At 40.0% G+C, this 22,110-nt stretch overlaps 1 protein-coding gene across 3 annotated transcripts in view; it reads right to left on the bottom strand.

Moving 5' to 3' along the window:
- The window catches only part of ASXL2 (ASXL transcriptional regulator 2), a 130,653-nt gene that overhangs the window by 81,046 nt on the left and 27,497 nt on the right, over positions 1 to 22,110 (bottom strand). For all 3 annotated transcript variants that reach the window (XM_032353110.1, XM_032353112.1, XM_032353111.1), the window contains exon 2: positions 3,151 to 3,233. In XM_032353110.1, coding sequence (XP_032209001.1) covers positions 3,151 to 3,233 — 83 coding nt within the window. The remainder of the gene's footprint in view (positions 1 to 3,150; positions 3,234 to 22,110) is intronic.

The raw sequence follows: 22,110 nt of genomic DNA, 5'->3' as shown, positions 1-22,110 counted from the left end.
AAAGCACATTTCCTGCTATGAAGGCAGGATATACAAAGGCTAAGGTGGGAAAAGCTTTCCTACCTCTTTGAGAATTGACAACATATAATACTTAAAGCGATGATAATGGAAAATTGCACTTAAGGTAGAAGGTAAAGAGCAGGGATGCCTGGGTAGTTCAGTCGTTAAGCGTCTGCCTTTGGCTCAGGTCATGATCCCAGGGTCCTGGGATGGAGTTCCACATTGGGCTCCCTGCTTAGTGAGCCTGCTTCTCTCTCTCCCACTGCCTGCTGCTCCCCCTGCTGTGCACACATGCGCTCATTCCTGTCGAATGAATAAGTGAATGAATGAATGAATGAATGAATGAATGAAAGAAAAAGATACTGAGCAAAAAAACTGAGAAGGAAGAAGGAATAATGCCTGTGGTCACTTCAGGTAACAAAAGAGAGTTTCAGGAAGGAAGCAGTATTCAGCTGTGTTAAAAAAATGTTGAGAAGCAAGAGCTAGGTACTAAAAGTCACATGGAGTTAACAAAATGGAAGTCACTGGGGAGTTAGAACCGCTTTGTGGTCCCATAACTGCATCACAACAATATAGTTTAAACAAGAACATCTACTTATAAATTGTTACCACTAAGCGAAGCCAGAAGCTATTTTTGATGACTCTTCCATCTGGTTACTTTTTCTAAATTTCTTCTTTTTATCCTTCTTTGTTTATTTACTATTCTTATTTACTATTCTTGCCTGCTCCCTAGAAATGATAATGACAAGTATAAAGTCATAGAGCCTTAGAAATTTGGAGCTTGGGGCGCCTGGGTGGCTGAGTGGGTTAAAGCCTCTGCCTTCAGCTCAGGTCATGATCCTAGGGTCCTGGGATCGAGCCCCGCATCGGGCTCTCTGCTCGGCGGGGAGCCTGCTTCCTCCTCTCTGCCAGCTTCTCTGCCTACTTGTGATCTCTGTCTGTCAAATAAATAAATAAAATCTTTAAAAAAAAAAAAAAAAAGAAAAAAGAAATTTGGAGCTTGATGACTCTGCACCTGGCATTCAGAGCTAAGGGACTGATGGGAGTCTGGTCTCTATACACCAGATACCCTGGTCAATTTCCCCAGTGTTTCAAAAGTCTAATTTCTAAGGGAAAAAAAAATCTCTTGCTCATTCCTATTCTATAACTTAACACTGTTATGAAACAGTATTAGAATACCTTAGCAGAACTGTTTCTCAGACCACAAAAATTACTGTCTTTTTCTCCTATAACTTTGCACAAATTGGTGGTATTAAATAGACATTATGCGGGGATGGGGTAACTGGGTGATAGACCTTAAGGAGGGCACGTGAGGTAATGAGCACTAGGTATTACATAAGACTGATGAATCACTGAACTCTACCTCTGAAACTAATAATACACTATATGCTAATTAACTCGGTTTAAATTTTTTTAAAAAGTAAAAAAATTAGGGGCGCCTGGGTGGCTCTGTGGGTTAAAGCCTCTGCCTTCGACTCAGGTCATGATCCCAGGGTCCTGGGATCGAGCCCCACATTGGGCTCTCTGCTCAGCGGGGAGCCTACTTCCTCCTCTCTCTGCCTGACTCTTTGCCTACTTGTGATCTCTGTCTGTCAAATAAATAAATAAATCCTTTTTTTTTTTAAAGGTAAAAAAATTAAATAAACAGGCATTATGCTTTAGTCTTAATCTAATAAATCTTATCTAATTCAAATAAATATTTAGATTTGTATCATTGATAAATTAAGAGATTACTTTTTTAATTTACAAAAATGTTTAAAAGCTAATTCCTTGGGGCACCTGGGTGGCTCAGTGGGTTAAGCCTCTGCCTTAGGCTCAGGTCATAACCCCAGGGTCCTGAAATCAAGCCCCACATTGGGCTCTCTGCTCAGCGGGGAGCCTGCTTCCTCCTCTCTCTCTCTCTGCCTGCCTCTCTGCCTCCTTGTGATCTCTGACTGTCAAATAAATAAAAAAGCTAATTCCTCAAATGCATTTTAACGTTTTAATTTACAAATGTTCACACAAATTCTGAGACGCATTATATAAAATGAAATAATACTAATTTATATTTCATTGTTTCATAGTAATAAAACAAACCTAATTTATTCCCGGCCTACTGACATTTGGCCACAAGTCAAAACAAAATTTTTTTAGCTGTGTTAGCAAAGCGCCAAGAAACTCAATTTTGTATTAAAGAAAATGAGAATTAAAATCTAGAACATGCAATAGCTACATATCAAAAAACTTATTATTGTCCATTTACATATATTTCAGCACAGCTCACTATTACTCTGGCATCTGACTGAACTATTCTTTGGAGTGAAGGACTATGTAGCACAATATAAGACATTTAGCCTCCCTGTTTCTTGAACATTACATGCCACAGTTCTCCCCTTCTTTCCAGACACTCTGAAAATCAAAAATAATCCCATAAATTCTGGACACCTTCCCTAAGGGCATTTACACAATGCCACCCCTACTTGAGAACAACTAGCAGCGGCTTTAAAGCACTGCCACCTTTTCCACCTTTTAGCGACAATATCTCAGGCAGACTCCCAGATTTCCACATTAACAACACCAAGTATGTGGACCGTAATTTTAATGTTTCTTGATGGCAGAGGGTCTTGATTATGAAGTGACTATTATGTGCTATTATTAATACAAGGCTCTTAGAAATTAAAGTATGTTTTATCTTTGGTCCTGTATTAATTGACCCTAAGCTGTTTTATTTACTATACATAAAACTATTACTTGAAATATATACTACTTTGTATCTTTTCCACTTTATTCCTCTGGGCCAAGGTTATTTCTTCCTAGACTGTCCACCTCGAAAATTTTCCCTGTACTAGACAGTACTTTTCACCTGCTAATGACAAGCTTACTAAATCAAAAACCTGAACTCATAGATGAAGGCTTGAAGATGGCTCCAGGCCTTCCTAAGAATTAAAGTGCATGGGTTGGACACAGCTAAGAATTTTTTTTAAATTTACTTGTGGTTTGGTGACTGTGCTATTACCAAAAACTTCAAAGATCTGACAACTAAATAAATCAGAAACTAGCAAAGCAATTATTACTAAATAATCAATCTTCAGGAGTAATGTATACTGCTTACATGATGAAATAGTCTAATCGAGTATTATAATTATCACTAATAAAATTTAAATAACTCACCTGATTTCTTTTAGTCCTTCTCTCTGGATAACTTGAAGAATTTCTTTATGACTCATGGGTGTATTGGGGTATTTTTCTAAGACCTGAGAAACAAGTATATAATAATAAATTATTTTTTCTTATTTTAAGTTACAATAATTATATATGTAATTATATTTCTTATTCTTATTAAAACTAAGTATTAATTTCTTCCAGCACATATATATCCACAGACTTTCTATCCTTTTTATTTTGGGACGATAGGAAAAACAGAAAATTAATGGAATATAGACTCTTCTCTTTTTCAGCCACAAACCACATGTCAAGTCCTGAAGTAGAAATACATCAAAAGGATAAGATTATAACTAAATTATTATTGTGTAATATGAAATTGTTTACTTTCTGCCTCTACCCCCCATCACATGCCTAACTGTGGATCTACTTTAAGTACTTTAAGATTATCCATCTTTACATTTCCAGCAAAGATTAGTATGCCAAGAGTGCTCAATAAATTCTTAACCAAAACAAATGAGTAATACAGTTGTAGGAATATTAAAAGGTACCTATGTTCTGGCTCTGGGGGGAAAAAAAAAAAAAGAGGAATAAGCATAGTCTGTCCTGTCTCTCAGGCTGAATATAACTAAAAACCTGGACACAAGGCATGAAGCAGCTATCTAAGGACCCTGGAAATGGTAGTCAGCCTGGAGAAGGAAACCACAAGTCTAAGTCATACTAACCCCAGAGTGAATTTTCTGGTTTTGTTTCCTCTGGGACCACTCAGCCTAGACTCAAAGGCAGTACAAATTCAGAACTGTCAACAAAGTACAGACAGAACTGGCTCCAAAAGAATTCTTTTTGGTCTAAGTATACATAAAGGGGGCCCCTAAGGAGATGGGGTTTTCTAGGTTTTTCCCTCTTCCCCTTGACCTATGCCCCCAAACAAGCCAAGGGCAGCAGCCCTGGCATTGATAATATCAACAGTGGCCAAACAGGGACCTAAAACTCCAATAAAACAGAATCCTTTTGTTCCCGAAAGCGTGAAGGGAATCCACATGGCTTTCTTTCTCTGCCATCTTGTTTGGCATCAAACTCAAATGTGGTTGTGGAAGTATACAGTAAAACAGAGTAATGAAGCCCCAAATGTCCAGCCATGGGACAAGGAAGAGAGTCTCTAGGAGCCAGAAAGTATCAGGGAACTTGTAAAGAGAAAAGAGCTCGAAAAACTGATACCATGAAGATCTAGAAACACTCCTGGGGTCACTCCAGAACTATGCGTATGTGTATCTGACCATAATCGTACTATCACGTCCCCAAATTAGCCACTAGGGGTGCACACATGGAACAGACCCAAAGCCCTCTGCAAAGGCTTTGAAAACTAGACATCGGAATTTTAGTGCAAAGACGACGGGTTGGAAGTTTGTGATCTAAACCTAACAAAGTCAAATGCCTGCTTTTAAAAAAGCATCTTCTCCCCATCTCTCTCCACTGATTTTAAACGTGACTTTCTGAAGCACAGTTTTAACAGCTGCTTTAAAGTCTTTGTCTGGGGACACCTGGGTGGCTCAGTCATTAAGTGTCTGCCTTCAGGTAGGGTCATGATTCCAGAGTCCCGAGATTCTCTGCCTGCCACTCCACCCACTTTTTTGTGTGTGCACACACTCTTGACCCAAAAAAAAATTTTTTTTAATAAATTCTCTGATAATTCCAACATCTTTGTCATCTTGGGTTTATTGTGTGTAGGTTGTCTTTTCCTTACGAGTTCTTGAGGTTTTCCTAGTTCTTCATTTGTCAGGAGATTCTCGATTGTGTATTAGACATTTTGATGTTATGTTATCTTATTGTATATCTCTTTAAGTACAATGGAGAATGATTGGGGGAATGGATTTTTAAGGGAAATCCACAGTATTAATCTGGCTTGTTTCACTTAGTATACAGCTACCACCACACATATGGCAGATCTCCTTCTTTGTTTGTGGCTGAATAATATTCCATTGCATATATATAGTAATTTTTTTTCATATAGTAATTTTCTTTATCCCATCATCTGTTGTTAGACACTAAAGTTGTTTCCAGAGGCACCTGGTGGCTCAGTTGATAGTGGCTGCTTTCAGCTCAGGTCATGATCCCAGAGTCCTGGGATAGAGCCCCATGTTGGCCCCCTGCTCAACGGAGAGCCTACTTTTCCCTCTCCCTCAGCCTGCTGCTCTGCCTAATTGCACTCTTAATCTCTCTGTCAAATAAACAAATTTTTTTTAAATATAAATATATATAAAAATTAAAATAAAGTCATTTCCATTTCTTAGCTATTGTGAATAATGCTGCAATGAATACAAGGGGGCAGATATCTCTCCAAAGATACTGATTTCATTTTCTTTGGATATATACCTAGAAGTAAGATTACTGGTAGTTCTCTTTTAAATTTTTTGAGGAACCTCCATATTGTTTTCCATAATGGCAACTTATGCCCCTTATGTAGCAAAGAACGAGGTTATTTTTTTGTTTTTTGCTTTTTTTTAAGGTTTTATTTAATTTGACAGAGAGAGAGAGATCACAAGTAGGCAGAGAGGCAGGCAGAGACATAGGGGGAAGGAAGCAGGCTCCCCTCTGAGCAGAGCCGGATGCAGGGCGTGATCCCAGGACCCGAGAGCATAACCCGAGCCATAACCCAAGCCAAAGGCAGAGGCCCAACCCCCTGAGCAACCCAGGCACCCTCAAAAAGAGCTTTAATATAGAGATATACACACAAAAGATGCTCAAATAAGAACACAAAAGACCGACATACTTAATAAAAAAACAAAACCTGAACCCACAAAAAACGTTATCTTCCTATAAAGACTATTTTCCTATTGTGCTACCCAGATAGAATTTTTACATTTCTCCCTTAATCTGTAAATATTTCTCACTGCCTCATGGTTTACAAACATTGCATAGCCATTCTACTTCATCTGACCCTCACAACAATGCAAGAAAGAGCAGAAGAAGGTACGTCAATTTCACAGGAAGAAAAGTAAGACTCAGAGAAGTTACAAGCATAGCCTCAACTTAGAAGGTAAATAATGTATATGAAAATAAGAACATCTTTAAAAAAAAAAAAAAGAACATCTTTAACTTATGGAGTAACCATGAGCATCAAAGGAAATATTTTACTTTGAGCTGCTTTGCTTAAAACTGGAAAAAAAAAGCAAATTCTCAGTAATTGTGTTACTGATTCTTTTTTCACTGTAACAAATGCCAAATGTTTCAGATTATTTTTAAGTTTTCAAACAAGGGGAATTGCTGCATAAAGTTATTTTAAATATTACCAAATTGCTATCCACCAGATGTATAGGAGTTTCACTATACCATTAACTAGCATTTGTTTCATTTCAAAAATCCTTGGCGACTATTTTAAATACACAGATACATAATTTTAAAATGTTAGTTACTGATGAGGTTTAATTTTTCACATCATTAGACATTTAGATTTCCTCTGCTGAATGACCCTGATATAAGGTCATGAGCTACTTGATCTAAATAATAAAAATCGGATTAAAAAATAAAATTCTTAGGGCGCCTGGGTGGCTCAGTGGGTTAAGCGTCTGATCATGATCTTAGAGTCCTGGGATAGAGCCCCGCAGTAGGTTCTCTGCTCAGCAGGCATCCTGCTTCCCCCTTTCTCTGCCTGCCTCTCTGCCTGTGATCTCTCTCTCTCTCTTTGTAGCAAATAAACAAATAAAATCTTTAAAAATTTTTTCTTAAATAAAAAAAATAAAAAAACAAAAAATAAAACTATTTTAAAACGTGTAAAATTGAACAACCACGGGGTGCCTGGCTGGTTCAGTCAGTGGAGCATGCATGGGACTCCTGGTCTTGGTGTAAGGAGTTTCTGCTCCATGTTAGGCATAGAGCCTACTTAAAAAACAGATAACAAACAAAAAACTTAGCAATTATATCACAGAAATATCAGAGTTGTCTTAACACTAGAAATACACGGTTTTTATTCCATTACAGAAAGCAAAATAGTCAATGAGTTTGCCAAGTCTACCTAAATGGATTTTCTTTCAACAAGTTAAAAGAGTAAAACTGTACACCATATTTGCCCAAAGCAGAAAACTACATTAAAAGCACTGGTATGAGTATAGCTCCGTATTTAGCTGCTATTCTAGGCAGACTCAGTTTCAACACAGAACTTCCCTTCAAATAATTCATTTGGTTGCTCAAAGGAAACACAAAGCCACTGAAATCTACAAGGAACTGCAAGTTCTTCTTGGGAAAGTGGGAAGATGTAGAGGGTTTTGTAGACCATACTGAAAACCCGGGAGTTGACAAAAGACCACTTTGTGCAACAGACATTATGCTTGCTCTGGTCAAGAACTAGAAGGGATTTCTAGGGAAACTGATACAGTCCTCAACCTGGCGATTAAATTTCACCCTGTTACTAATCATTAGGAAATCCGGAACACTAAAACCACATAATACAAATTTAAATAAGGGCACAAATAAGAGATCTCCTTGATTTTCTTAAATGGTATCAAGTGATTACAATAAATACTCCTCTCCCTACAGACACACAGCAGTGAATAGACTGAGGCTCTGTTTCGGTCTCTGTAAGAGCTACTAACATAAGTAAGGGATTTAGGCTGGAAAAAAAATTTTAATTGATGGAAAACATTCAAATGTTTCAAGGCATAGGTACAGAGGTCAAACAGCCTGCTTATAATAGCTCTAAGAATACATCCTAGGTGACTGAAAGACTCTAAACCCCGATCCTTCATTGCTAGAGTGAGGGTTAGAACATTCTCATAAACAGGAACATGAAATAAAACATTCTGCAGTATTCTTAACTTACCATAAGTGGTTGATAAACAAAAGTGGCTTTTGTTATTATTAATCAACTATAACTATACAACAAAACTGTTTCCCAGTTCACATTTCTGTTACTACCCTCATTTAAAATTTCACCAGTGGGGATCCCTGGGTGGCTCAGATGGTTAGGCATCTATCTTTGGCTCAGGTCATGATCCCAGGGTACTGGGATCGAGCCCCACAGTGGGCTCCCTGCTCACTCACTATCTCCTTCCCCACTGTCCCCCCTACTTGTGCCATCTCGCTCTGTCAAATAAATAAATAAAATCTTTTAAAAAATAAATAAAAAATAATAATCAAGTTTCACCAGTGTTTGTAAGGGAGATGAAAAACACAAAGAAGGGCTCCTGGGTGGCTCAGTCAGTTAAGCAGCTGCCTTCAGCTCAGGTCATGATCCCAGGGTCCTGGGATCCAACCACACATCAGGCTCCCTGCTCAATGGGAAGCCTGCTTCTCCCTATCCCTCTGCCTGCAGCTCCTCCTGCTTGGGCGTTTGTGCTCTCTCTCTCTCAAATAAATATTTTTTTAAAAAGCTGAATATTTAGAAACAACAACAAAAAAGGCTACCTGCCTTTTGATTTTTCCACTATTTTCATCTCAGATAATTAACAATGCCCTACACTAATTCCTACTGGTAGTAACAAACAATTACACAAGAAGCAAAATTTACAATATGAAATAATTTTACATTAAATGGCAAGACCTGGGGCGCCTGGGTGGCTCAGTGAGTTAAGCCTCTGCTCAGGTCATGATCTCAAGGTCCTAGGATCGAGCCCCCAGCCCTCCATGGGGGTGGGGGGGTCCTCTGCTCAGCAGGGAGCCTGCTTTCCCTCTCTCTCTGCCTGTCTCTCTGCCTACTTATGAACTGTCAAATAAATAAATAAAATCTTTAAGAAAAATAAAATAAAATAAATGCCAAGACGTCACAATCATATCATTTCTCTAGACTTTTTTTTTTTAATATTTTATTTATTTAACAGAGAGAGATATCCCAAGTAGGTAGAGAGGCAGGCAGAGAGAGAGGGGGAAGCAGGCTCCATGCTGAGCAGAGAGTCCAATGCAGGGCTTGATACCAGGACCCTGAGATCATGACCAGAGCCGAAGGCAGAGGCTTAACCCACTGAGCCACCCAGGTGCAACTTCTCTAGGCTTTAAATCCTGTCTACATTACAATTATCTAACTATATAGAAGACCAGCTATAAGACTATTCTGCAAGAAAAAAGAGTGAAAAATTACTGAATAAGGCACTTGCATTCATTTGCAAAAATATTTAATTAATGATTATGATTTAATTAATCATAACGAGGCTTTTCTGTCAGCCCGAAGAGCTAGAAAATGGAAATTAATAAAACTTTCTCTGGTGGGGCAGCTAACTGGCTCAGTCAGTACATTTAACTCTTGATCTTGGTGTCATGAGTCTGAACGCTATACTAACTGTAGAGACAACTTTAAAAAAACAAAATAGTTTTTAAAAAGAAATTTAAAAACTTTTAAAAAAATCAAAAATAAAAATTTCTAGGGGCGCCTGGGAGGTTCAGTCACGTAAGCATCCAGCTTGTGATCTTAGCACACGTCATGATCTCAGAGTCATTTCGACGGACCCCTAAGGTCTGGCTCTACATTCAGCAGGAAGTCTGCTCAAAATTCTTTCCCTCTCCCTCTGCCCCTCCCCCACCCCAAGACCTGGGCATGCACTCTCTAAAATAAAAAAAAATTTCTATGGCATATCAGATTTTTTTAAAGATTTACTTATTTGACAGAGATCACAAGTAGGCAGAGAGGCAGGCAGAGAGAGAGGAAGGGAAGCAGGCCCCCTGCTGAGCAGAGAGCCCGGTGCTGGACTTGATCCCAGGACCCTGAGATCATGACCTGAACCGAAAGCAGTGGCTTAACCCACTGAGCCACCCAGATGCCCTAAGATTTTATTAACTTATTTGACAGAGCGAGATCACAAGTAGACAGAGAGGCAAGAAGCAGAGAGAGAGAGAGAGAGAGAGAAGGAAGCAGGCTCTCTGCTGAGCAGAGAGCCCAATGCGGGGCTCGATCCCAGGATCCTGAGATCATGACCTGAGCTGAAGGCAGAGGCTTTAACCCACTGGGCCACCCAGGCGCCCCTGGCATATCATATCTTAACTGGAAAGTCAGTACTAGGGAGCCTAGATGGCTAAGTCAGTTGAGCCTCTACCTTTAGTTCACATCATGATCCCGAAGTTCCAGGATCAGGTCCTACATCAGGCTCCCTGCTCAGCAGAGAGCCTGCTTCTCCCTTGGCCCCATGCTCTATCTCTCTCTCTCTCAAATAAATAAATAAAACCTTTTGGGGAGGCTATGTGTTGTGGTGAACACTGTGTGTTGTGTAAGACTAATGAATCACAGAACTGTAGCCCTGAAATAAATGATACATTGTATGTTAATTTAAAAAATAAATAAATAAAATTACACCCAACTAATAAATAAAATCTTTCAAGAAAAAAAAAGATTGGTGTGCCTGGGTGGCTCAGATGGCTAAGAGTCTGCCTTCGGCTCAGGTCATGGTCTCAGGGTCCTGGGATCGAGCCTGGCATCAGCTCTCTGCCAGTGGGGAGCCTGCTTCCTGCCCCCTGCTTGCCTATCTGCCTACTTATGATCTCTCTCTGTCAAACAGATAAATAAAATCTTAAAAAAAAAAAAAAAAAAAAAACATTATTTGTGGGAATGCCTGGGTGGCTGAGTCAATTATTCATCTGCCTTTCGCTCAGGTCACAATCCCAGCATCCTGGGATCGAGTCTCTCACTGGGCCCCTTGCTCAGCAGGGAGTCTACTTCTCCCACTGACCTCTCTCCTCTCATGCTCGCTCTCTCTCTCTCTCTCTCTCTTGCAAATAAATTAATAAAATCTTTTAAAAAAAAAAAGACTGAAGTACTCTATTTTTAGTTTTTATTATGAAAATTTTAAAATATATACAAAAGTAAAGAGAACACTACAATCAAGAATTACAACACATGGCTTATAGCTTATTTCATCTATACCATCAGCCTCTTTCCTCCACAAAACTGGATTATCTTGAAGCAAATCTCAAATAGTTTATCCCTAAATACTTTAGCTATATCTCAAAAAAAAAAAAAGACTCATTCTCTAAAAAGCAAAAATACCATTTTAAGGGGCACCTGGGTGGCTCAGTGGGTTAAGCCTCTGCCTTCAGCTCAGGTCATGATCCCAGGGTCCTGGGATCGAGCCCCACATCGGGCTCTCTGCTCAGCAGGGAGCCTGCTTCCTCCTCTCCCTCTCTCTCTGCCTGCCTCTCTGCCTACTTGTGATCTCTATCTGTCAAATAAATAAAATGAAATCTTTAAAAAAAAATAAAAATATAAATATATAAAAACTAAAATAAAGTTGTTTAAAATAAAGTTGATCTCAGGGTCCTGGGATCAAGCCCCGCATCAGGCTCTCTGCTTAGATGGGAGCCTGCTTCCCCCTCTCTCTGCCTGCCTCTCTGCCTACCTGTGATCTGTCTTTCTCTATCTCTCTCTCTGTTAAATAAATAAATAAAATCTTTTTAAAAAATACTATTTAAATCTTCAAAAAGTAACTATAATTCTTTAATATCAATTTAGACAATGTCCCCAATTTTCATGGAAAAAAGCGTTTTTCTTTTTTAAAGATTTGAGGAGAGTAAAGAAGCACACACGCGCGCGCGCACACACGAGCAGGGTGGCAGGAGAGGAAGAGAGAATCCCAAGCATACTCTGACGTGAGCTCTGGGCCTGACACAGGGCTCAAGCTCACCACCCTGAGATCAAAACCTGAGCTGAAACCAGCTCAGGTCATGGTCTCAGGGTCCTGGGATTGAGCCCCACATCGGGCTCTCTGCTCAGCAGGGAGCCTGCTTCCCCCTCTCTCTCTGCCTGCCTCTCTGCCTACTTGTGATCTCTCTCTCTCTGTCAAATAAATAAATAAAATTTAAAAACAAAACAAAACAAAATATAGTTGCTTTGCTCAAAACTGTATCCAAAGATCCCTACACATCACATTTGGTTAACACAAGTCTTAAACTCTCTTTGATTTTATGACTTCTTTTTTTCTTCCAATTTATTTACAAAGAAACCAGGTAGACTACACCATATAGTTTCCCACATTGTGTATTTCACTAATTGTATAGGTTTGTGTCCCTCATATTTCCTAAAAATTAGAATTAACACCTAAAGGCCTGCTCAGATTCAGGTTCTATTTTAGGAAAAACACTCGACAGGCAGTATACTTCCTGTCGCACCCTATCAGAACACACAAAATTACCTGTGGTTTCTTTTTCTGAAATGACTATTATAAAGTTTCATATTATAAACTACAAATTATTTTATATTACAAACAACAGTTTCCCACCAGCATTCCAACCTCTTGTCGTAACCACTGTTGATCACCACCTAGACTTGTTATTTTATTTAGGTGTTCACAAATGGTGATAATGTCTACTATGCCTTCTTCATTCATCAGCTAGAATCCTTCTAAAAAAATGTTTTATCTCCATCTACTATTTGGTTACCTGAAGGACACACGGCTCATACAGAAAAAGGGTAAGTGCTTATTTCTTTTAATGATTTTAAGAATAATTAACTGGCTCCCCTGGTATACTCTAAAGGTAACCAGTAAATTTGGGGTTTTTTGGGGAGGTATCATTAGAAATATTTTATGAATAACATTTTATGGAATGTTATTATGAATTTTAATATACTTTTGTAAATTACTGTATTTCCTCCCTTGCAAACTGGTTATACATGACCACCGCCCACTTAGTATATATTACATTTGTAGAGTTCTATCTTCACATTCAATATAGTAAAACTTTAAAATAAATAAGTAATAAAACTTTTACTGTCACATTTCTTACAAATATTTTTTCCAGCTTATTATTCATCTTTTCATTATGTTGCCTTTCCATGGAGGTTTTTATTAACTTCACATATCACAACTGATTGGTCTTTTCTTTTGATTTCTTTTTTTTTTAAATTAACATATAATGTATTATTTCTTTGGATTTCTTTTAGCACTTCTAAATTTATCTTCTCTCCCTTCGATAGCTTAATATTTTTCCATATTTTCAGTTCCATCTAACTTTGAATTCACTTAATTTTTAATAAGAAAATATGCACAGGGGCACCTGGGTGGCTCAGTGGGTTAAAGCCTCTGCCTTTGGCTCGCTCAGGTTGTGGACCCAGGGTCCTGGGATCAAGCCCTGCATCAGACTCTCTGCTCAGTGGGGAGCCTGCCTCCTCCTCTCTCTCTCTCTGCCTGCCTCTCCGCCCACTTGTGATCTCTGTCTGTCAAATAAATAAATAAAATCTTAAAAAAAAAAAAAAAAGAAAAGAAAATATGCACAGGCAGAGTGACAAAAAAATGTACGCATAGTAGAGAAACCCAAGAGTGAGAGACGGAGAAACAAAATGGCCACGTAGATTTCTGAGCAAAAATAGTGTAGTCCATCAAATCAGTATTACATACTATTATATATTGTATTACTAGTCCTATTACATTATTTTACCGCAAGTTTAATGTAAACAAGACAACAGTACCTTTACAAAACATGTAGCTTACTTTAACCACAGGAGGGCAGTGTTTATCAAACAAAAGTATCATTTCTTTGGAATTGTTCAAGGAACTACTTCTAAAACAGTTTTTATTACTACTTCATGACAATCGGAGTAGGTCCTCAAAAGAATTTTTTGTTTTAATGTAAAACCTATGCCCAGCGTGAGGCTACAACTCACAACCAAAGGTCAAAAGTCACCAGCCAGGCGACCGTGCTCAGAATAATTAAAATTAACACCACACTGAATTAAAGCATTATAAAATAGGTTTTTAACGTGTACTTAAAGGGTGCCTGAGTGGCTCAGTAGACTGAACATCTGCCTTTGGCTCAGGCCATGATCCCAGGGTCCTGGGATCAAGACCCACATCTATCTCTGCCTGCCATGCCAACCCCCCTCGCCCCTTGTGCACATTCTCTTTCTCAGACAAACGAATCATTAAAATCTTTAAAAATAAAGTCCACTTAATACATCTGTTTCTTTACTCATAGATTCTTCCATCCAGCTAATAAAAAAGATATTAAAATTATACTTTCAGTACCAGAAGTAATGTAGAGAGCCCCTAAGACTCAAGTTTAACTCTAGCATAAATAACAGCAGTATTTCCATTATTCCTGCACTTAGGAGCTCCTTCCAGATACGCAGAGATATGCAGACCCCAAATTCTACATCATCTAGATGATTTTATTTTGCATTTAAAATGTACAGGTAAAATATTATAATCTTTATAGATTTGTCTCAGTGTTATATGACTTACTATCCAAAAGTTTCAACTGGTGTAACTAATGTCGCAGTAATGAAGGAGGTCACCCAGAGCACATGCAGAATGACGAAAGCCTGTACTACAGAACCAACACACCAATGCCACAGAGTCACGAGAAAAGCCGGCGAATAACTAAGGAGAAGAACAGGAAGAAAATCAGAAGATCATGAGCCCGCAGGAAAGACAGAAGATTTCTAAGAAGGCTGGAATGGTGAACAATGTCAAAAACCGACTAGGAGTTGCGATAACAAACCTCAAAATCCACTGTATTTTGCAACAAGGAGCTCTTTAATTAGCTTTACAAGTTCAGATTCCACTTAAGAGGGAAGAAATCAAACTTGAGAGGGTCTAAACACTCCACAGGAGGTCCAGAGGCAGCAACAGGGAGTTAAAACAACTCTTCCTACAACAGTGAAGGAAATGTGGAATCAAGGAAAAAATCCTTTAGTCAAATGAACCTGATCAAGTTTTAAAGAACCAGGATAAAAGGAAACAAAAGTACCCCTAGCTGCCCAATTCCCCCCATTCCAACATGAGAGGGAAATAGATGACCCAGACCAAGTTCAACAAATCCTTCATTATCCAAACTTGTGCTACTTACGGTTTCACCCTTGGGAACAAGATGAATTCCGAGGATGCAGTACCCCCCACCTACCAAACTATCAAAAACTCTCTAAGTGAGTTTAGAAGCGAAACAGATAACAACACATGGAATTTTGAAGGAATAACTAATAAGAGTCAAATATCTGAAACGCAAAGAGGGAAAAGGACCCTACCTGGCTGCTTAGCGTATCTGTTGATCACTACCTCTGTCCTGAGATGCACTCCTCTGTTCAGCGCCGTGACACCAGACTCTCCCATCCCTCCTGCCTTTCCACCTGCGACTTTTCATTCTCCACAATCCTTTAACATTGATCTTCCTCAGGATTCTCTCTCAATTTCTAATCTCCTTGCACCTTTTCATCCTCACATGGTTTCAAAAACCAATATGCTTCTACAGTAGCATTCTATACACACCCCCCAATAAATACAGCTTACCACACTGTATTTATTATAAATGCATTTTTAAAAGAATTATTTATTTGTTTGACAGAGATCACAAGTAGGCAGAGACAGGGAGAGAGAGAGGTGGAAGCAGACTCCCCGCTGAGCAGAGAGCCCGATGCGGGACTCGATCCCAGGACCCTGAGACCATGACCTGAGCCGAAGGCAGAGGCTTTAACCCACTGAGCCGCCCAGGCGCCCCTATAAACACATTTTAAATCACTGGTCTTGCCCAGTGGTATGTAAGCTTCATAAGGGTTACGCCGTCCTCTCTTGTACATAGAGTATCCCTAGTGCCTATCATATGGCATATCTAAAACGTGGTCGCTGACTGACCAAATTAAGAACACAGGTGGCAAAACTGTCTTTAGACAATAGTAAAAATACTTGTGTGGTTTTCTTTTTTTAAAAAAGAAAGAAGGATGAAAGGTGAATGCAAATGCAAGTAAGTTTATAGATTCAGGGCAGAAACTGAAATATAAGAAGTGGCAGAAAATATTTAAATAAGAGGAGACAGCTACAGATACCAGAGAAGATTACTACATAGGCTGGCTTCGTAAAATCACAAGTATAGGTTTACCTAAAGGTCCCTCAATTCTGAACAGCTCTATCAAGTCATTCTGATCTAGTCCATTCTATTTAGACTCCTTTTACCTGATTATCCAGGAAGTCTGTATGTCATGCACACTCCTTAGGTTTAACCAAGAAGAGTTCACAAAACATAATTCTCCCAAGATCCTTGATTTAATACTTATCTAGCAGTTAAGTGCCAGCAGTTAAGTGTCGGAAGTGCCTAATCATACATCAGCTCATTTAATTTTTATAGTAAACCTATAAGGCAGATATTACAATGGCATTTTTTATTAGATGTGAAAACTATGGCACAGAGAAAATAAGTAACTTGCCCAAGGTCACAACAGCTAGTAAGTGATGGAGGACAAGATTCTTTCATCCTAAGCATTATGCTGTCCTGCCTCTCTCACTCAGTAACACATCCACACTACTACAATTAACCATTACTGGGCGCCTGGGTGGCTCAGTGGGTTAGGCCGCTGCCTCCGGCTCAGGTCGTGATCTCAGGGTCCTGGGATCGAGGCCCGCATCGGGCTCTCTGCTCAGCAGGGAGCCTGCTTCCTCCTCTCTCTCTGCCTGCCTCTCTGCCTGCTTGTGATCTCTCTCTGTCAAATAAATAAATAAAATCTTTAAAAAAAAAAAAAAAACAATTAACCATTACTGTAATATACACAATTACTAAGTGCCAAAACCTGGGGCTGCAAAGACGAGTAACAATCAAGTCCTATAATTCACAACTAGGGTAGAGACAGACTGGTGACACAAAGAGAAAGACAATTATTAGACAAGAAATACTAAAAAGATATAAAGAACTATGGAAACACTGGGCCCCTGGGTAGCTCAGCTGTTAAGATCAGGACCTTCAGCTCAGGTCCTGATCCTGGAGTCCTGGGATCCAGCCCCACATCAGGCTCCGTGCTCAGCAGGAAGCTTGTTCCTCTCCCACTCCTCTTGCTTGTGTTCCCTCTCTCACTGTGCCTCTCTGTCAAAAACATAAATAAAATCTTTAAAAAAAAAAAAAAAACTATGGAAACAAAGATTTTATTTATTTATTTGACAGAGAGAGATCACAAGTAGGCAGAGAGGCAGGCAGAGAGAGAGAGAGGGAAGCAGGCTCCCTGAGCAGAGAGCCCGATATGGGACTCGATCCCAGGACCCTGAGATCATGACCTGAGCCGAAGGCAGCGGCTTAACCCACTGAGCCACAGGCGCTCCAAAAGTTCAGGTTTTAATAAAAAGAGAACTAGAAAAAAAAAATCTCCTGAAGAGGACAGGTAACCAGGTAATTCCAACCTAGAGTTACTGAATTTCGCCTTCTTTTAGAAGAAAACTCAGTTTTGTTTTGTTTTCTCACTGTGATTAATACCACGACCCCTATAGTATCCCCCTAGAGGTACAATTTCTATTTAAAGCTCCATGAAAAAGTGGATTAAAATACCCTTTTTCTGGGCACCTGAGTGGCTCAGTGGGTTAAGCCTCTGCCTTCGGCTCAGGTCATGATCTCAGGATCCTGGGATCGAGTCCCACATCGGGGTCTCAGGGAGCCTGCTTCCCCTTCTCTCTCTCTCTGCCTGCCTCTCTGCCTACTTGTGATCTTTATCTGTCAAATGAATAAATAAATTGTTAAAAAGAAAAAATACCCTTTTTCTGCCCTTGCAAAGTTTAAAAGAAAAAAAAAAACAAAATCGCAGGCACTGTCTAAAGAGAACTTTACTAAATAATGAGGGGAAGTTGCACAATACTAGGAAGGAGAAATAGCATAATTCACACTTTTCTATGAACACATTGCAGAATCTCACCATGATGACCTTCTAATACCAATACTCTCTGCTCTAGTTCCTGCCCTTCCACCTCCTCACCAGCTGACAGGAGGTCCAGCCAACTGCCAGAGTTCAGGCAAGAAGTAAGAGCCATCATTCCTCCACAATTAGTAAGTCCAGTGTTAGCTCAAGGTCAGTGACCAAGCTACATACTAACAATTCTCCACTAACCAAAACAAGATTAAGTTAGGAGGGGGCAAAAAAAAAAAAAAAAAAAATTAAGCTGAAACACCAGTGGTGTTTGCCACTGGGTGGTACATTAGCAGGTGATTTTTTTCCTTTTAACCCTCCCCACATTTTCTATCACATACAAGTATTATTTTGACCCACAAAAGTTTTTTTTCATTTTTATGCAGTCAAATCTTATCCCTTATGGATTCTGCTTTTTGTTAAGTATGCTTTCCACAGGATGACACAACAGCAGGGCAACAGGAAGAAACACAGAACCAAAGGTGGACTACATAAAAATGAAAAACTTGGTACCGTACATATGCATGTGTATGTACATGTACACACACAAACCCATAAACAAAGTCTAAACAAAAACTAGGGAAAAAATTGGAAAATATATCACACACATGGGGCAGCTGGGTGGGCTCAGTTGGTTAAGAAACTGACTTTAGCTCAGGTCGAGATCCTGGAGTCCTGGGACTGAGTCCGTGTCAGGCGTATCAGGCTTCCTGCTCAGCGGGGAGTCTGCTTCTCCCTCTGACCCTCTCATGCTCCTTCTCTCTCTCAAGTAAATAAATAAAGTCTTTAAAAAAAAAAAAAAGGAAAGGAAAGAAAAAAAGAGATGCTTGGATGACTCAGTTGGTTACATGTCTGCCTTCAACTTGGGCCATGATCCCAGGTTCAGAGGGCAGCCTTCTTCACCCTCTCCCTCTGTTGCTCTCTCTCACCCTCTCTCAGATAAATTAAATCTTAGAAAAAGTTGTGTAAGGGAGAAAAGCAATTAAAAAAAAATAGGACGGGCAAAAGATATAAAAGCATAGGTCAGAGAAGAGAAATACAAGCGTTCAGTAAACATCACAAAGATGTTCAGCCACAGCCATACATCCATAAAGATGGAAATCAAAATAATCAAAACCAGGGTGTGGTTTTTTTTTTTCACCTATGAAGCTTGCCAAAGTCAAAAAGACTAAAAAGCTCGTTATTTGCCCAAGTGTGGGGAGCAGATACTGTCTCCATTGCTGCAAAATGGTAGGACCCGTCTGAAACACAATCTGGTACTCTCCAGGGCTGGATAGATAGGTCTTTGACCCATCAATTCCAATATAAAAATGCACTCTATGGCTACATTCTTACAAGAACACAAATATGTACAACACTTACTTAAAGTATTTCTGCAACATCATAAATACCCTAAATGACAATAAGTAATCAGTAAAACAGAATGATAATTAACCAAATAAAAGAGGACTATACCACTATCAAGAAGAGTCACGAGGACATCAAAAGAACAGGTAACAAAAGCCAGACACGGGGGGTGCCTGGGTGGTTCAGTGGGTTGAAGCCTCTGCCTTCTGCTTGGGTCATGATCTCAGGGTCCTGAGATCCCCTTACTTTTCCTTGTGCTCTCACTCTTTCTGAGACAAATAAATGAAAAAGACTTAAAAAGGGGCGCCTGGGTGGCTCAGTGGGTTAAGCCGCTGCCTCCGGCTCAGGTCATGATCTCAGGGTCCTGGGATCGAGTCCCGCATCGGGCTCTCTGCTCAGCAGGGAGACTGCTTCCCTCTCTCTCTCTCTCTCTCTCTCTCTGCCTGCCTCTCTGGCTACTTGTGATCTCTGCCTGTCAAATAAATAAAATCTTTAAAAAAAAAAAATAATCGGGCGCCTGAGTGGCTCAGTGGGTTAAGCCGCTGCCTTCGGCTCAGGTCATGATCGAGTCCCACATCGGGCTCTCTGCTCAGCAGGGAGCCTGCTTCCTTCTCTCTCTCTCTCTGCCTGCCTGCCTCTCTGTCTACTTGTGATCTCTGTCTGTCAAATAAACAAATAAAATCTTTAAAAATAATAATAATAATAATAATCATGTAGCACCACCTATATATAAAGGGGCCCAGAAATAAAATCTTTGGGCAGGTGGGACAAGTACCCACTCTGCATATTGTTTCTCATCTTTGACCTAATGAATTAATAACTTCCTAGTAACAAAAGAACTTTGCATTCTTAGAATAAACTGGTTAATCATGGTGTGGTGTTCTACTATATTGTTATATTTAAAATTTACATATATATATACTTAGTAAGTCTGTTTTCCTTTTCTGTCCTATTTTTAAGCCAAGTTTTTTGTATGAGTTAGCCATTATCACTTTTGCTACACACATGGTAGGTGTTCAATAGTAAAGTAAGGGGCGCCTGGGTGGCTCAGTGGGTTAAAGCCTCTGCCTTCGGCTCAGGTCATGATCCCAGGGTCCTGGGATCGAGCCCTGTATCGGGCTCTCTGCTCAGCGGGGAGCCTGCTTCCTCCTCTCTGTCTGCTTTTCCGTGATCTCTTGTCTGTCAAATAAATAAATAAAATCTTAAAAAAATAGTAAAAGTAAAACTACTATCCTGTCAGAAAGGAAGACAGAAAGAAATTCAACAATCACTGATCAACAGACGTACAGATCCTAGCTGCCACAACATAACAGAAGAATCACTACAGGGGCGCCTGGGTGGCTCAGTGGGTTAAGCCTCTGCCTTCAGCTCAGGTCATGATCTCAGGGTCCTGGGATCGAGCCCCGCATCGGGCTCTCTGCTTAGCAGGGAGACTGCTTCCCTTCCTCTCTCTCTACTTGCCTCTTTGCCTGCTTGTGATCTCTGTCTGTCAAATAAATAAATAAAATCTTAAAAAAAAAAAAAAAGAATCACTACAGAAACACAGCAGTGAACAAACCAAGAAGCTGATATATTCTCAATAATAGTTGTGTTAAAATTTAAAACTAAGGGGTCCCTGGGTGGTTCAGTCACAGTTAAGCATCTGTCTTTGGCTCAGGTCATGATCCCAGGGTCCTGGGACTGAGTCCACACCAGGCTCCTGCTCAGTGGGGAACCTGTTTCTCCCTCAGCCTGCAGCTCGCCCCACTTGTGCGTGCGCAGGTGTTCTCTCTCTCTCTCTCCCTGACAAATTAATAAAATCTTAAAAAAAAAAAAAACCCTTAAAATTAAAATGCCATCATCTTCCTAAACCCCTTAAAGGACTCATAAATTTTTCGATGAAGCCCTGGACACCACATGCCACAAGGAGGAAGGCTGATACCCTATGTAAATAATCTTCGACAGGCCAGTGCCAATTCAGAATCATTCCAGATCTGGAGTTATCTAGCATCTAGGCAGGACATTCAACATGAGAGGAGTTGAGTAAATAGAGACAGGAAGGAAGACCAACCAAGAAACCCAGAGAACACGGTGTGGTCCTAGTCATGACACATCACCTCCATGACTTTAACTTCTACAGCTCTCCTCATCACTGTGCTCTAGCCACACCTGCCTCCTCAGCATTACTAGACCAAGACTGGCACATTGTTGCCTCAGTCTTTATGCTGACTGCTCACTCAGAATAGAACTCTTTCCCTGAATAACTGCAAAGCTTGATCCTTCCACCTCCATCAAATGTTTGGTCAAAAGTCAACTTCTCAGAGAAGGCTTCCTTGATATCCCAATTAAAACTGCAAACCACTCCAGTCCCAGCCCAGCATTCTCCAGCCAGGGCACTTTCCTCTTCCCCTTAGCACTTATCAGTAACATAATACGCATACAATTTATGTATTTACTATGTTGCCTGTCTTCTATTCCACCCACATATTGTAAAGTTTCACGCTGACATGGATTTTTTTTCCCTGATTTGTTCACTCCTCCATCACAGAACGGTACCTGACATATGGTAAGTCCTAAATAAATATTTAAATTAAATATTCCATATACTGAATCTCCAAAGATTTGACAGTGAGATAGAGTGTTTGCAAACTGATCCTAACCTAGACCAACCTAAGATATTCCCCAAAGAACTGATCCTTCCATTAGCTTACAGATCTAAAGACCTGACATTTTAAAATTGACAATATTTAGGGGCACCTGGGTGGCTCAGTCAGTCAAGCATCTATCTTCAGCTCAGGTCATGATCCCAGGGTCCTGGGACTGAGCCCCACATCAGGCTCCCTGCTCAGCGGGGAGTCTGCTTCTCCCTCTCCTTTCTTTGCCCTTCCCCATCCCTGTGCTCTTCACTCTCTCTCTCTCAAGTTAATACATAAAATCTTAGGGGGAAAAAAAGGACAATATTTATAATGATACTGTCATCCTTGGTCTCTGCCTCAATCTCTCACCCTACACGGAGAAACAAGAAAAGGTTTCAGAAGAAAGTCTTCTGGCCACCCCACCCCAGAGTATGTCAATTC

The sequence above is a fragment of the Mustela erminea genome, chromosome 7 (assembly GCF_009829155.1).
Source record: "Mustela erminea isolate mMusErm1 chromosome 7, mMusErm1.Pri, whole genome shotgun sequence".
Lineage (NCBI taxonomy): Eukaryota > Metazoa > Chordata > Mammalia > Carnivora > Mustelidae > Mustela > Mustela erminea.
Note: the sequence above shows the minus strand (reverse complement) of the source record. Positions and strands in the feature narration are given on the sequence as shown.